Raw genomic sequence first — 16,583 nt, 5'->3', positions numbered from 1 at the left:
AGCAGACTGTTTTACTGAAAGTTCCCCTTTTTGTGCAAACTGTCTTTTGAGGGCACAGGTGAATTCTTCTTCCACTTGATGGCAGTTTTCAGATAGTTTAAAGGCTGTCACGTATCCCTATCATGTCCCTTGTCCAGGCCAAACTCTCCCATCCCAAAGTATGTCCTCATGAACATAATTTCCAGAGCCATTGTCATCCCAACTTAATACAAGAAAATCCAGTTTTAAATCACATAAAGAACAAAGTCAACTTGGGAAGCAAAATGACTAGTGTCTAGTTTAGGAAACTATCATTATAATAGTGACTGCAGATCCAATCCCACTAGTATGAGTTGTACAAGAATTTCTAGGGTGTACTTTTTATTTTCATGACATTTAAAAAAATTGTTACCAGTTATAAACACACAGCTCTTTTACGATAAGAATTTTCAATTTTAAGACCTTTTACAGAATAAGACTTTGCAGTCAGTAGTTTTCAAACTGAGGTATCCTTTGGGTCCATGAAAAACTGTTTCTTTGAAAACATATTAATGTTTGAAAAATGGTTTTAGGATACCCCATGGGATTTAGAGTAATGTTACCCAATCAGTGTTTTAGGGACTTAATATGCCTATTTGGCAAAAAGGCTATTACATTTATAAATTCGGGGAAATCAGATTCAGCATACTGATATAAATTTGCAGCAGTAAAGTTTAGTGTACAAAAAAAAGTCATGTTTTAAAAATCAACCTAATTGGGGCTTCCCTGGTGGTGTAGTGGATAAGAATCTGCCTGCCAATGCAGGGGACACAGGTTTGATCCCTGGTCAGGGAAGATCCCACATGCCGTGGAGCAACTAAGCCCATGCACCACAACTACCGAGCCTGTGCTCTAGAGCCCGCGAGCCACAACTACTGAAGCCTGTGCGCCTAGAGCCCATGCTCTACAACAAGAGAAGCCACTGCAATGAGAAGCCCGCGCACTGCAACAAAGAGTAGCCCCCGCTCTCCGCAACTAGAGAAAGCCCGTGCGCAGCAACAAAGACCCAACGCAGCCAAAAATAAATAAATAAATAAATATTTTTTAAAAAAAAATCAACCTAACTGAATCAGAATCTCTCTTTCATAGGACTGGCAGGTAAGATTTCCTATCTTTGGTCCATACTGATGACTAGTGTCAAAGCCCCACAGTCTCCTGAAGTCCAGGGCTCCTCTGCTTCCACGTTGTGTTTTGGGGAAATGAATGTGTAGCCTGGGGACGACACGTTCCTACGTGCACTCCTCAGCTGCCTCCCGGTGAGGTCACCTCTCCCTGAGGCAATACCACCGACCAGCAGCAGCTTCCCAGGACTCCTGAGAGCCGCCCTGTGCCCGTCCTCAACCATCCTGCCCTCTTCTCACTGTCAGGCGATCTACTCTCCCTCGGGTCCACTACTACAAATAGGAGGCATGCAGTCCAACTTTGTACTTAAGCTATTATTAACAAGCTGATACAGATGTGGTTAAATAATTTGCCTTACTTTTTTAATAGGTTGCATCTGGCACAAGTATTTTAAAAACTTGTGTCCTGGGGAAAGAATCAGATGCCTTTAAAGTCAGACCAAAGTAAATTGATTCTCTAAGTCCACTGATAAGTAGTAAATCAGTGGAAATTACTTTGTTTCCTCAGCCTCAAAGATGATATTGGTATTTGAGAGAAAAAAACTCCTTACTAGAGAAACACAGTCCTCTTATGCAGCAAGAAAGTAACAACAGAAGGGAAAAGAAGTGAAAAGACAAGGTTATTAAAAAATCCTCTGGGAATTACTTTCAATTATTAGTCAAGCAAAGAGTAAAGGATTATTTGTTTACTGAGCACTTACCATGTGCCACACAGTAGACGCTGAGAAAGCATCCCGCTGCCTTTATAAAGTCAATGACGAAGACCAACTGCTAAGAGCATGAGCAGCAGGGTTACTAACTCCGAACTAAACGAGTAGGCAAAGACAGGTATCCGATGGAATGGGAATCTTTCACTTAAGAAGCAATCACTCGAAAGCAATCAGAACTGGGAATGTTCCCCAAAGAGGTTCTAATGCCATTCTGACCCAACCTCCTGTCAGTATCATCTCAAGCAGGTGGGTGGGATTTAAAACTTAGGGAGTCAGTTGGCTGACAAGCTTACATGTGCTTATATTTTCTTAAATTTTGCTTTGGAATTATTTTTATAAATACAATATTCTTAATCATGCTTATATGCTTTAACATTTTTATTTCAAGAAGACATAGCAGTAGAAAAGTAAGCTATAATCTTGAGCTCCTATTTACCATGCATATATGCCTTGCTTTTTGGACAAGGCCAATAATCCCTCCACCTATGCGGCTTATCTGAATCACAGTCAACAAGATTACATCAAAAACCAATCCTTTACTTAATAGGAAAGTATGTACCTACCCAGTTGTCTTGAAAAGCATAAACCTATAAAATGACAGCAAATTCTGTAAGACATTTAAGCAATTACCTTGGAAATTTAACCAGCATAAACTACTAAACTGGGGCATCTCTGAACAAAACTGTTTGACGTTTTGTCCTCTGCTTTAAAAAGACAAAGAAAACAAAAAAAAACATGCAAAAAAGGTAGACTAATGATGTATTCTTTTATGATATTAACAACTGTAATTATAAACTAAAAACTTGTGCAGATGTGGAATTCTATAAAAGGTGTGACAACACAGGCCTATACCCCCACATTTTCTCCACTGGACAGATGCATGAATGGCTGCAGTAACATCACTGTATTCAACTTTAAAGTATTAGTCCATGTCTGCACTTATTTGTGTGTTCCAAAGTGTACCAACTACATAACTTGTTTTCAAAGGTGATGGTTTCTGTCCTAATCAAGTAAATTTTTTTCTTCAAGTAAATTTTTTTCTTCAAGTAAATTTGGTCACACAGTATTTAGAAGCCTGAATTTAAAATATGCATGCAGTATTTAGCTAGCCAAATTAATTTTTAAAAATTTTAGTTCTATGAAAGGAAAATATAAGCAAAGGACACCAAACGATTTTAATTCCAACATCTAGGGAGATTTCACATGAACATTTCAGACTTACCGTCTTCCCTCTGTGGTGGCAATTAGTTGGAGCTGAGTAGTGATGTCCGCCTTACCTAGGGCATGAGCTCTCTCCCCATCTCTCTCTCAGATCTCCATGGCCCTGAGATCAAGTCAGTGGCTATTTATTAAGGGGCTCTGTGCTGCTCCGCTTTTCTTAGAGGAGCTGAGAAAACCCACCAAAGTGGGAAAACAGCACAGGTAAAAGGGAGAAAGTAAATGAGTGTAAGTAAATATTCCCACATTAAGTATGCAAATAAAATGTGTCTAAAAAAGAATTATTCCACTATAAAACAAACTCATGGCTTGCTTCACTGATTTATATTATATGCTTAGTTCCTATATGTGTTTTACATCGACTTTGATTTCAATTTTTTAGAAGTATTTTTGGAAAAAAACCTACCTTATCTGATTTCACTGTTTATTAGCACCTCCAGTTAGAGGCAAGAACTGTAGCACATACTTAAACTGATCATTTTGACATTTTGCCCAATTCTAGAAAAAGGGCTTACTGTAAATGAACATCTAGATTAAATGAGGTAGTATTTTCTCTGTGCATTGTAGCTAGTAATGTTTATATTTGAGTAACTGACTGGGGACCCTGAGAGCAGAAGCAATGTGACTTTTTCAGAAATGGAGTCTTCGATGGGCTCAATTTGCTGGATTAATGTTCTAACATTCTGGTGAGTCCTAGATTTATAGCTTCAAAACTGATGGCATATACTTGAGATCCAAGCTGGGCAATTCAATCCCTATCACTAAACATCAAAGACAGGACAATGCTCAAAGTCCTACATGGACTCCAAGATTCAGGACTGTTCTAAGAAAGGCCTTTCTTATAAGCAAAGTCTTACGTTTTTAATAGCTCACAAAAATATGAAACACTTTCAGATCAAGGACTACTATTCAGAATGAATCCCAACTGGGCCATCCTTTTGTCAAGTTAATAAAAATTATATTAAATCGGTAAATCTGGAACTATACTTCAAAGACCAAATCTTATGTTCTCAAATTCAGGATGAAAATAGTACGGGTTTTAAAATAAGCTGCTGTAACTAATCAGAACATTGTAATTTAGCAATTAAGATGGGTAGAAAGTATTTTAAGAGACATGAAAAAGAATCATTCCTAGTAACAGCCATGACACAAGACTCTCAGCTATCAACAGCACACTCAAACTCCCGAACATCCTACCATTACGACTCCGTCAACTTAAAATGAAACTATGGCATAACGCTTACTCGGTTTTTGAATGAGAGACATGTATTGACAGTTTAAGTTTCCACATTTATGAGCTAAGCACTCATAGGTGGCTCTTCTACTTACCAAAGTATCAGCAGTATACTGCTGGTACAGTACTGACCCACTCCAACTCTGGATACGTGACCTGGCTGCCAAGCCAGCCTTGATCCCCTGCTCCCCAGCTTGACACCTCTTGCACTGTGCTGTCTCATTCCACACTTTGACTGACATCTCTACAATTCCTTGGTCTAATCTGGTGCAGTAGGATTTGGGTATGATATTCCCCACCACGAACTCTATCATATCTGACATCATCAACCTGCTCCCCTTTTCTATTCTACACAGTGAGGAAAAGTCGAAAAGTACTTTGGGCCTCCTAATCTCCATCCTCTGAAAGGAGACAGGTAACAGGGAAAACTGTTGCCAATGAAAATAAACATCAACATTTGGCTTAGAATACCTAGAACTGTAATTATGTATAATACTAGGAATGCTGATCTTAAAATTTTTAAACTAAAAAAGTTTAGGGTTATTACAGAGTTACTGGTTTCAATCCTCCACAAGGAATTAGTAAATAAAGCACCTAAAAATCATTTTTGGTGATCCCTAGATGATTCTGTGACATATAAAAATGATCAATATAAATAGATGACCAAAAGTCAGAAGAGGTCAGAGTAACTGAGTTTTCATTGGAAACCTTTCCTCAATGAATGAAGATCTATTGTAAAACTGATACCCCAACCTTTACTGAAAGTGAAGGGTAGCAAAACTAGTAGGTCAATTCCATCCCGTTATAAAAATGCCCATTACATTGTCAAAGGGAAATTCTAGGCCTTGCTTTTTTTTCCTAACACCTACTCTTTTCTTATTTGCTCTATTCTAAATATGGTGGGCTGTGGCTCCTTTTAACTTTCAATCTACAAAAAAGCCATTCCTAACTCTCTGTAAGATGACATTATGATACAGATGTCACAGACATAACTAGACCAGCTAAGCACCAGAAATGCTGCCGTCCCTTGGTTAGGCCCAGGGCATGGACCAGACTAGAGTCCTGTTTAAAGAACAGAGTCACTCCCTAGCTGATATTTCTAAGGACCTACAGTGGGCAACTGGAGCATCTCTTTTTTTTTTTTTTTTTTTAATACAGCAGGTTCTTATTAGTCATCAATTTTATACACATCAGTGTATACATGTCAATCCCAATCTCCCAATTCATCCCACCACCACCACCACCACCACTCCCCCCGCGGCGTTCCCCTCTTGGTGTCCACACGTTTGTTCTCTACATCTGTCTCTCAATTTCTCCCCGGAAAACCGGTTCATCTGTACCATTTTTCTAGGTTCCACATATGTGCGTTAATATACAATATTTGTTTTTCTCTTTCTGACTTACTTCACTCTGTATGACTGTCTCTAGATCCATCCACGTCTCTATAAATGACACAATTTCGCTCCTTTTTACAGCTGAGTAATATTCCATTGCATATATGTACCACAACTTCTTTATCCATTCGTCTGTCGATGGGCATTTAGATTGCTTCCATGACCTGGCTATTATAAATAGTGCTGCAATGAACATTGGGATGCATGTGTCTGTTTGAATTGTGGTTTTCTCTGGGTATATGCCCAGTAGTGGGATTGCTGGATCATATGGTAATTCTATTTTTAGTTTTTTAAGGAACCTCCATACTGTTCTCCATAGTGGCTGTATCAGTTTACATTCCCACCAACAGTGCAAGAGGCTTCCCTTTTCTACACACCCTCTCCAGCATTTGTTGTTTGTAGATTTTCTGATGATGCCCATTCTAACTGGTGTGAGGTGATACCTCATTGTAGTTTTGATTTGCATTTCTCTAATAATTAGTGATGTTGAGCACCTTTTCATGTGCTTCTTGGCCATCTGTATGTCTTCTTTGGAGAAATGTCTATTTAGGTCTTCTGCCCATTTTTGGTTTGGGTTGTTTGTTTTTTTAATATCAACCTGCATGAGCTGTTTATATATTTTGGAGATTAATCCTTTGTCAGTTGATTCATTTGAAAATATTTTCTCCCATTGTGAGGGCTGTCTTTTCGTCTTGTTTATGGTTTCCTTTGCTGTGCAAAAGCTTTTAACTTTCATTAGGTCCCATTTGTTTACTTTTGTTTCTATTTCCATTTCTCTCAGAGGTAGGTCAAAAAAGATCTTGCTGTGATTTATGTCAAAGAGTGTTCTTCCTATGTTTTCCTCTAAGAGTTTTATAGGGTCCGGTCTTACATTTAGGTCTCTAATCCATTTTGAGTTTATTTTTGTGTATGGTGTTAGGGAGTGTTCTAATTTCATTCTTTTACATGCAGCTGTCCAGTTTTCCCAGCACCACTTATTGAAGAGACTGTCTTTTCTCCATTGTATATCCTTGCCTCCTTTGTCACAGATGACTTGACCATAGGTGCATGGGTTTACCTCTGGGCTATCTTGTTCCACTGATCTATGTTTCTGTTTTTGTGCCAGTACCATATTGTCTTGATTACTGTAGCTTTGTAGTATAGTCTGAAGTAAGGGAGTCTGATTCCTCCAGCTCCGTTGTTTGCTGTCAAGACTGCTTTGGCTATTCGGGGTCTTTTGTGTCTCCATACAAATTTTAAGATTTTTTGTTCTAGTTCCGTAAAAAATGCCATTGGTAATTTGATAGGGATTGCATTGAATCTGTAGATTGCTTTGGGTAGTATAGTCATTTTCACAATATTGATTTTTCAAATCCAAGAACATGGTATATCTCTCCATCTGTTAGTATCATCTTTAATTCCTTTCATCAGTGTCTTACAGTTTTCTGCATACAGGTCTTTTGTCTCCCTAGGTAGGTTTATTCCTAGGTATTTTATTCTTTTTGTTGCAATGGTAAATGGGAGTGTTTCCTTAATTTCTCTTTCAGATTTTTCATCATTAGTGTATAGGAATGCAAGAGATTTCTGTGCATGCATTTTGTATCCTGCAACTTTACCAAATTTATTGATTAGCTCTAGTAGTTTTCTGGTGGCATCTTTAGGATTCTCTGTGTATAGTATCATGTCATCTGCAAACAGTGACAGTTTTACTTCTTCTTTTCCAATTTGTATTCCTTTAATTTCTTTTTCTTTTCTGACTGCCATGGCTAGGACTTCGAGTCTTCTCCCATTTTTTCTTGATAAGTCTGGCTAATGGTTTCTCAATTTTGTTTATCTTCTCAAAGAACCAGCTTTTAGTTTTATTGATCTTTGCTATTGTTTTGTTTCTACTTCATTTATTTCTGCTCTGATCTTTGTGATTTCTTTCCTTCTGCTAACTTTGGGTTTTGTTTGTTCTTCTTTCTCTAGTTCCTTTAGGTGTAAGGTTAGATTATTTGAGATTTTTCTTGTTTCTTGAGGTAGGCTTGTATAGCTATGAACTTCCCTCTTAGAACTGCTTTTACTGCATCCCATAGGTTTTGGATTGTCGTGTTTTCATTGTCATTTGTCTTTAGCTATTTTTTTATTTCCTCTTTGATTTCTTCAGTGATCTCTTGGTTATTTAGTAACGTAATGTTTAGCCTCCATGTTTGTGTTTTTTACGTTTTTTCCCCTGTAATTCATTTCTAATCTCATAGTGTTGTGGTCAGAAAAGATGCTTGATATGATTTCAATTTTCTTAAATTTACTGAGGCTTGATTTGTGACCCAAGATGTGATCTATCCTGGAGAATATTCCATGCACACTTGAGAAGAAAGTGTAATCTGCTGTTTTTGGATGGAATGCCCTATAAATATCAATAAAATCTACCTGGTTTATTGTGTGATTTAAAGCTTCTGTTTCCTTATTTATTTTCATTTTGGATGATCTGTCCATTGGTGTAGGTGAGGTGTTAAACTCCCCCACTATTAGTGTTACTGTCGATTTCCTCTTTTACAGCTGTTAGCACTTGCTGTATGTATTGAGGTGCTCCTATGTTGGGTGCATATATAATTGTTATATCTTCTTGGATCGATCCCTTGATCATTATGTAGTGTCCTTCCTTGTCTCTTGTAACCTTCTTTATTTTAAAGTCTATTTTTTCTGATATGAGTATAGCTACTCCAGCTTTCTTTTGATTTCCATTTGCATGGAATATCTTTTTCCATCCCCTCACTTTCAGTCTGTATGTGTCCCTAGGTCTGAAGTGGGTCTCTTGTAGACAGCATATATATGGGTCTTGTTTTTGTATCCATTCAGCAAGCCTGTGTCTTTTGGTTGGAGCATTTAATCCATTCAGGTTTAAGGTAATTATCAATATGTTTGTTCCTATGACCATTTTCTTGTTTTGGGTTTGCTTTTGCAGGTCCTTTTCTTCTCTTGTGTTTCCCACTTAGGGAAGTTCCTTTAGCATTTGTTGTAGAGCTGGTTTGGTGGTGCTGAATTCTCTTAGCTTTTGCTTGTCTGTAAAGCTTTTGATTTCTCCATCAAATCTGAATGAGATCCTTGCTGGGTAGAGTAACCTTGGTTGTAGGTTCTTCCCTTTCATCACTTTAACTATATCATGCCACTCCCTTCTGGCTTGTAGAGTTTCTGCTGAGAAATCAGCTGTTAACCTCATGGGAGTTCCCTTGTATGTTATTTGTCATTTTTCCCTTGCTGCTTTCAATAATTTTTCTTTGTCTTTAATTTTTGCCAATTTGACTACTATGTGTCTCAGCGTGTTTCTCCTTGGGTTTATCCTGTATGGGACTTGCTGCGCTTCCTGGACTTGGGTGGCTATTTCCTTTCCCATGTTAGGGAAGTTTTCGACTATAGTCTCTTCAAATATTTTCTCGGGTCCTTTCTCTCTCTCTTCTTCTGGGACCCCAATAATGTGAATGTTGTTGTATTTAATGTTGTCCCAGAGGTCTCTTAGGCTGTGTTCATTTCTTTTTTCTTTATTCTGTTCTGCAGCAGTGAATTCCACCATTCTGTCTTCCAGGTCACTTATCCATTCTTCTGCCTCAGCTATTCTGCTATTGATTCCTTCTAGTGTAGTTTTCATTTCAGTTACTGTATTGTTCATCTCTGTTTGTTTGTTCTTTAATTCTTCTAGGTCTTTGTTAAACACTTCTTGCATCTTCTCCATCTTTGCCTCCATTGTTTTTCCGAGGTCCTGGATCATCTTCACTATCATTATTCTGAATTCTTTTTCTGGAAGGTTGCCTATCTCTACTTCATTTAGTTGTTTTTCTGAGGTTTTATCTTGTTCCTTCATCTGGTACATAGCCCTCTGCCTTTTCATCTTGTCTTTCTTTCTGTGAATGTGGTTTTTGTTCCACAGGCTGCAGGATTGCAGTTCTTCTTGCTTCTGCTGTCTGTCCTCTGGTGGATGAGGCTATCTAAGAGGCTTGTGCAGGTTTCCTGATGGGAGGGACTGGTGCTGGGTAGAGCTGGCTGTTGCTCTGGTGGGCAGAGCTCAGTAAAACTTTAATCCGCCTGTCTGCTGACGAGTTGGGCTGGGTTCCCTCCCTGTTGGTTGTTTGGCCTGAGGTGACCCAACACTGGATTCTACCCAGCTCTTTGGTGGGGCTAATGGCGGACTCTGGGAGGGCTCACACCAAGGAGTACTTCCCAGAACTTCTGCTGCCAGTGTCCCTGTCCCCACGGTGAAAGAGAGCCACCCCCCGCCTCTGCAGGAGACCCTCCAACACTAGCAGGTAGGTCTGGTTCAGTCTCCTATGGGGTCACTGCTCCGTCCCCTGGGTCCTGATGTGCACACTACTTTGTGTGTGCCCTCCAAGACTGGAGCCTGTGTTTCCCCCAGTCCTGTCAAGGTCCTGCAATCAAATCCCACTAGCCTTCAAAGTCTGATTCTCTAGGAATTCCTCCTCCCGTTGCCGGACCCCCAGGTTGGGAAGCCTGACGTGGGGCTCAGAACCTTCACTCCAGTGGGTGGACTTCTGTGATATAAGTGTTCTCCAGTGTGTGAGTCACCCACCCAGTAGTTATGGGATTTGATTTTGCTGTGATTGCACCCCTCCTAACGTCTCACTGTGGCTTCTCCTTTGTCTTTGGATGTGGGATATCTTTTTTGGTGAGTTCCAGTGTCTTCCTGTCAATGATTGTCCAGCAGCTAGTTGTGATTCTGGTGTTCTCACAAGAGGGAGTGAAAGCATGTCCTTCTTCTCCGCCATCTTGGTTCAGCCTCAAGACCAGCATCTCTGTCTTCTTCATTGCCAGGTCAACTCTGACAAATACAGTTCTATCTCTAGGTAAGTTTTAATTACTAAAGTTGAATATGTACCATCATTTCAGTAAAAATTCTAACCAACAGTTCCACATCATATCTACATTAAGAAAAGCGTTAGGGCTTCCCTGGTGGCGCAGTGGTTGAGAATCTGCCTGCTAATGCAGGAGACACGGGTTCGAGCCCTGGTCTGGGAAGATTCCACATGCCGCGGAGCGACTGGGCCCGTGAGCCGCAACTACTGAGCCTGCACGTCTGGAGCCTGTGCTCCGCAATGGGAGAGGCCGCGATAGTGAGAGGCCCGCACACTGCAATGAAGAGTGGCCCCCCGCTTGCCACAACTAGAGAAAGCCCTCGCACAGAAACGAAGACCCAACACAGCCATAAATAAATAAATAAATTTATAAAAAAAAGAAAAGAAAAGCGTTAGTCAAATGCTATCTGTACTAGAAAGCACTAACAGGTTGAACAAGTTAAATTCATCAGGCTTTTAAAGATCTCAAGCCTATTTCTGTAATTCAGTCCTTATCTTCAAACTGAGTCTTTCATGGATATAACAAAACCTCATTTTATGAGCCAATGAAAAGCACACAACGGTTACTCACAGACCAAGAGAATAGTCTCATCTTAGGTCAGTCCTTTTGCATTTGGTAACAACGACAATTCCACTCACAGAAAAGAGACTCCCAAATTTCAAAGGTTTAAAGTTTCATTAGAAAAATCATACACAAAATAAAAAATAGATTTATCAAGAACAATAATGGCATTATTTCATTCAGCAAATTCATTTAAAACATGGGTTACAGTACAGAAAGAGAAATGACAACGTAAAGTCTCACACAACTAACTGATCTGGGAAACCAGTCCCTTAAAAGGCAACTGCAGTTCCATTTTCCAAGCTCTCTTCTTAAGATGAGGGTCTTCTGTAATTGGTTTTACATTAAGTTTTCTCCGTAACAAGTTTAAAGATGCATGTCATTTCCTCATCACCAAGTACTTTATTCCCCAAAATGTTTAAACCAAGTACCTGATAACCAGGTGTCTCTGTTGCGTCCAATTCTTTTATTTTGTTAAGGAATATGAAACTGCTTTGAAAGTCAATCCAAGATCAAGTCCATACCAAAGTTCTAGCACTTGGATATTTGTCCTTGTTTGTTTTTTAGGAAGTATTGTTAACAGTCATCAGTAGCTGCACAACTGAGATTATAATGAGTATTTTTTTTTTTCTCTTTGTAATGTCTGCCTACTAGGTTCTACCTCTTCCTTTCCCACCCCTGGGAGCTCCACCTCCCCAGTCAGATTTAGATTTGGGAGGACGTGATTTTGTTCCAAGTCTCTCAATTTCTTCTGTGGTCAAATTATATGAGTTTAAGATTTTTCATAAAGAAAGAAAAAAGAAGTCTCTTTCTATTGTTTCAACAAGAAAATATTAAAAGCCTAAGAGAAGTTCACCATGTCCCAACTCCATTCCATCAAGTCTGTCAAACAGCTTCCCATTTGCTGTGACAGCAGTGGCAGGATGCCCATTATCAACTACTGTCAGCACTAGTATGATACTCCAGATTGGGTCTTTTTCACTGCTCACTTTATTTCTAAAAAGCAAAAGCCTTTGTAATTAGTTGAAATCTATCAGAATAAATTCTGTCTCTGAACGTGAAAGTATTTGTGTTGTTCCATTCTGTTCGGTTACATGCACATGACAAAAGACAGGATGACTCATTTATTCTGGACAAAACCAGACAGTGACAACTGCAAGGGAGGTTGGTTAAAATATTCCTGCAGCTTGAAGAAACTAAAGCAAAGTGCAAGTTGGAACAGAGTTCTAAACAACGTCTCCCAGTTGAAATTCAAACTATCAGAAAGAAGGTGAAGGGGCATTAATAGGATTACTGTCCTAAAAACTATCGAGGTGGAAAGCCACCTCTGTGTGCTCCTCCACGGCCCCCCCTGAAACCACCTCTTTCTCCTCGGAAGTTAGATCGATTTCTTTCTCGCCCGCGGCCAGCAGAAGTCCCACCTCTTCCTCCTCCTCTGGGAGCTCCGCCTCCCCGATCAGATTTAGATTTGGGAGGAGGTGATTTTGGTCGAAGTCTCTCAATTTCTTCTGTACATCCAGTCAAGTAGGAATTCGGGGTACTGAAGTAGGATGCATACGTTTCTGCATTGTAGTTGCTATTTGTAAGAGTTGGTCCAACTGTAAGCCAGCCTGAAATGGAGGGAAAAGAGATTATCCTTTCTTTTTCATTTTTCCAATTCTCTCTTATTGATCCTTTAGGAGCTATTTCAAATCTCCAATGCATTCTTAAAGGTGTCCCAATCACTCACCCAATATTGATATTTTTTACAGAACACATGGCATTTAATCATGGTCGTAAAGAGTTCATATGTATATATCCTGTTTCTCCTCCTAGACTGTAACTTTTATAATATAACCTCTTCATTGTCTCCATCCATATTTCACATTCTGTGAGAACAGCACTTAGAAAAAAAAATATTACACACTATACTGAGTTTGGGCTTAGTGAAAATTTAATAAATTTTATATCACCTTCCTACTTGTAGAAATGATACAACAGTTTTCTGATTAACATCCTGAAACTCACTTTTGCCTCTACTCTTCCTAACCACAATACTAACCCAGCTGATAGGTCTCAGGAATTCAACCACGACCATGCTGCTCCTATTCATTCCCATCTTTCCATTTCTATTGCCACCCTTAAATTTTAGTCTTTATTTTTCTACTAGGCTATTCCCCTAACACATGTAACAGACATACATATAAACTGTAATGATCTCCCAACCTCTCCTCCCTTTAAAAGTGGAAAGCCTAAAGCAAAGCTTAAACTATGTTCCTTCCCTACACAACCTTCTGGGCTTTCCACAAAGCCCAAATTTGTAAACATGGAATCTGAAGTCTTATACAATGAGGTATGAACTAGCTTTCCAATCACATTGCTCATTAATGTTTTTCATGACACCTTCACTGGAGTAAAAACAATGAACTGCTACAGTTAACTGTTTGGGTACTGATCTCCACCTCTGTGCCTATTACTTTTCCAATCCTGTCAACCTGCTGAAAATTCCTCCTTCAACATCCACGTCAAATATATATCTTATATGAAATGAAATTAATTTTCTCTCAGAATTTCCATTGCACTTTACATTTCTATAGGTTAAAAAGGTATTTTGGTCAACTACATTGCTGGACAACTCTGCTTATAATAAGGATGGTTTCTTTTTGATTACATTGTATCTGGAATGGGAGGAACTACAAATTAACTGTAAATGCCTGAGAGACACACCATGCTTCAAGGTTCCCTGGGTGTGGTGATTCTTGCTCATTAGGGCAGGTCGAGGAATCTCTAAGAATCAGGTTCTTCATAGGTTCACACTATTTCTGCCCTATCATTGTGAAGATTATTTCTTAGAATATTAGGTCCATTATAAAATGCTATAAAATGCAAAATATTTTACTAGGATCATATTCTAAAATATAGTAGCCATTTTTGTACAAAATTTTGTTCTGCATTTAAAAAAATCATCAGTATCTAACAGTGCATAGATAACTAAGATCTGTAATATATGAAGAAAAAATGACAGATAAATCAGATTGTGCCTTTTATGTCTCATCTAGTAGATACCACCCTGATAAGTAGAGAAGTACCTAATCAGATGAAAGAGTACACTGCACACCTATGTGGTCTCACTGACAACTGAATCTATGAGACTTCTACTTGCTCCCTTCTGGTTTGTTTTTTGGCATGTATGTTGTGTTGTGGAACACAACACACAAGCAAGAGGAAAGAAAGGAGAAAATTCAAAGATTTAATAAAAATAGTTAATATTGCCTCTTTCATGCTATATTGCCTCTTACATAAATAAGACATGTAAATCTTTACAGAGTAAACTGCAAGGGACTCCGCCTCCCACCCACAAATTCTTCACTGCAACAGCGTTTTATTACAACTTCTAAAGGAATTACTAAGACCCAAGTAAGTTTAAATTAGCCTGGCTTCAGCATATACGACTCATATAGCAATTTTTAAACCTTTTAAAGCAACAGTAAAGAGTATTCCTATGGTATATGTGATATATACCTTTGACTACCTCCTTGAGGAAGAAGTGCATTTGAGGATTCAACCCAAATAAATTAAGGCCCCTTGAACAGACTTCCCTCAATTGCTCCTATTTATTTACATGGTTAACCTCCAACTACCTATAATTTCCCCAAGCAGCTATTCCTTCTTAATTTTGTTTTACTAAATCTAATACTAAAATAATTTTTGTGGGACTTCCCTGGTGGCACAGTCGTTAAGATCCCGCACTCCCAATGCAAGCGGCCTGGGTTTGATCCCTAGTCAGGGAACTAGATCACACATGCACGCCGCAACTAAGAGTTCACATGCCACAACTAAGGAGCCCACAAGCCACAACTAAGGAGCCCGCCTGCCACAACTAAGGAGCCGGCAAGCCACAACAAAGGAACCCACCTGCCACAACTAAGACCCAGCGCAACCAAATAAATAGAATAAAATAAAATAATTTTTGCAAGAATGGGCAAAGATAAAGAATTGGATAGTAGTTCGAAGCAAAAAATAAAATTTGTACCAATAAGACTTTGTTCAACTGGTACAGATACAGATAGAAGTAGATTGTATATGAAAGATATAATGTATAATCTAAAGTGGGTAAAGTGGCCACAGCTAAATGGATGGAGAAAACCCCCATTATGTTATAGTTATAAATAAAAATTGGCATCAAGCAAAATTTCTGTTTTAGTTGCTGCTTATGCTTATACCTATAATGTATGTAACAATTATTCTCTCTACTCCTTAGGTTCTTCTACTCGTGTTTAATAAAAAAAACACTAATTAAAATAATGCTATAAGGCCATTAAAAGCATTATAACTAATTATTTAAAATGTAGAAATATACTTGACATAATATTGAGAAAAATACAAAATGATGACTACAGTTATATAAAAATGTGTATGCACAAGAGGAGTGGAAAGTATTATGTAAAAAAAATGAAAATAATTCTTGGAAGTAGTGAGATTGAATCTCTTTCCTTCTTCAAAGTTATCTTTAATGTTGTTACACTAATTTTCAATTATTAAAAGATATCCATCTGTTTGATGTTGCTTTTACTCTTCAAATAGTTTTGCTTTTTCTTTAAAGTTTTCTACTTCCTTTAAACAGCAGTTGCCACTGGAGACTGTTCCCAGATTCAGGAGCTGTTTTTGGGTAGAACAGGTTAATGATGGAAGAGAAAAATCTGTTCCTTATTTCCTCAAACACTAGAGCCATAATCTTGATATTCAATATATATGGACATCTACACTTTCTGAAAAACACACCACTCGAGTATCTAGTGATGTTTCTTTTAAGCCAGTGAAGAGGAAACATTTGCTTACCACAAGCTCTGCTGCCAAAATATTTTACTTTGATAAGAGAGTAAAATCATCCACAAAACTTCCAAACAAGATGTTCATGTACATGTTCAGTGGAAGTCTAAACAACTCAAAGCTCATTCTATAGCTGTATATATACTATGTATGTAGTGACTTATGCATGAACTGTATGTATATAGAGAAAAACTGTTTTAAAAAGATTACATTTAAACCATAACATTCCCACCCTTTAAAAATCAATATACTATTTTAATTTAGAATAATTCAAGTATGCATGCTGCAATTTCCAAGATAAACACTGAAGGAACAATAAAACAATATCTAACTAACAAGCTAATTAAAAAAAAGAAAAATTGAATAATACAAGAATACTTAATCCAAAAGAAACGGGAGAAAAGGGAACACAGAACAGGTGGTACCAATGTAAAGCAAACAGTTAGATGGTAATTTATGCCCAAATATATCAGAAATTACATTAAATATAAACTGACTAAACAATTCAATTAAAAGATAAAGAAAAAATGGATGAAAACTATGTGTTTGCACACAAGAGATACACCTTAAATGTAAGGATACAGAAGATTGAAAGTAGAAGGCTGGAAATAATATGCCAAGCAAACACAAACCAAAAGGAAGCTGAAATAGCTATAATAATGTCAGATGAAGTAGAATTTAAAGTTGAGAAACA

At 38.2% G+C, this 16,583-nt stretch overlaps 1 protein-coding gene across 1 annotated transcript in view; it reads right to left on the bottom strand.

Moving 5' to 3' along the window:
• Positions 1-11,374: 11,374 nt before the first annotated feature.
• The window catches only part of METTL14 (methyltransferase 14, N6-adenosine-methyltransferase non-catalytic subunit), a 32,244-nt gene continuing 27,035 nt past the window's right edge, over positions 11,375-16,583 (bottom strand). The window contains exon 11 of the mRNA XM_082462903.1: positions 11,375-12,690. Within this exon, the coding sequence (XP_082319029.1) occupies positions 12,386-12,690 (305 nt within the window). The 3' untranslated portion in view covers positions 11,375-12,385. The remainder of the gene's footprint in view (positions 12,691-16,583) is intronic.

The sequence above is a fragment of the Balaenoptera physalus genome, assembly GCF_965194825.1.
Source record: "Balaenoptera physalus genome assembly, chromosome: 5".
Lineage (NCBI taxonomy): Eukaryota > Metazoa > Chordata > Mammalia > Artiodactyla > Balaenopteridae > Balaenoptera > Balaenoptera physalus.
The sequence above is the reverse complement of the archived record's forward strand: the minus strand, read 5'-3'. Positions and strand labels throughout refer to the sequence as shown.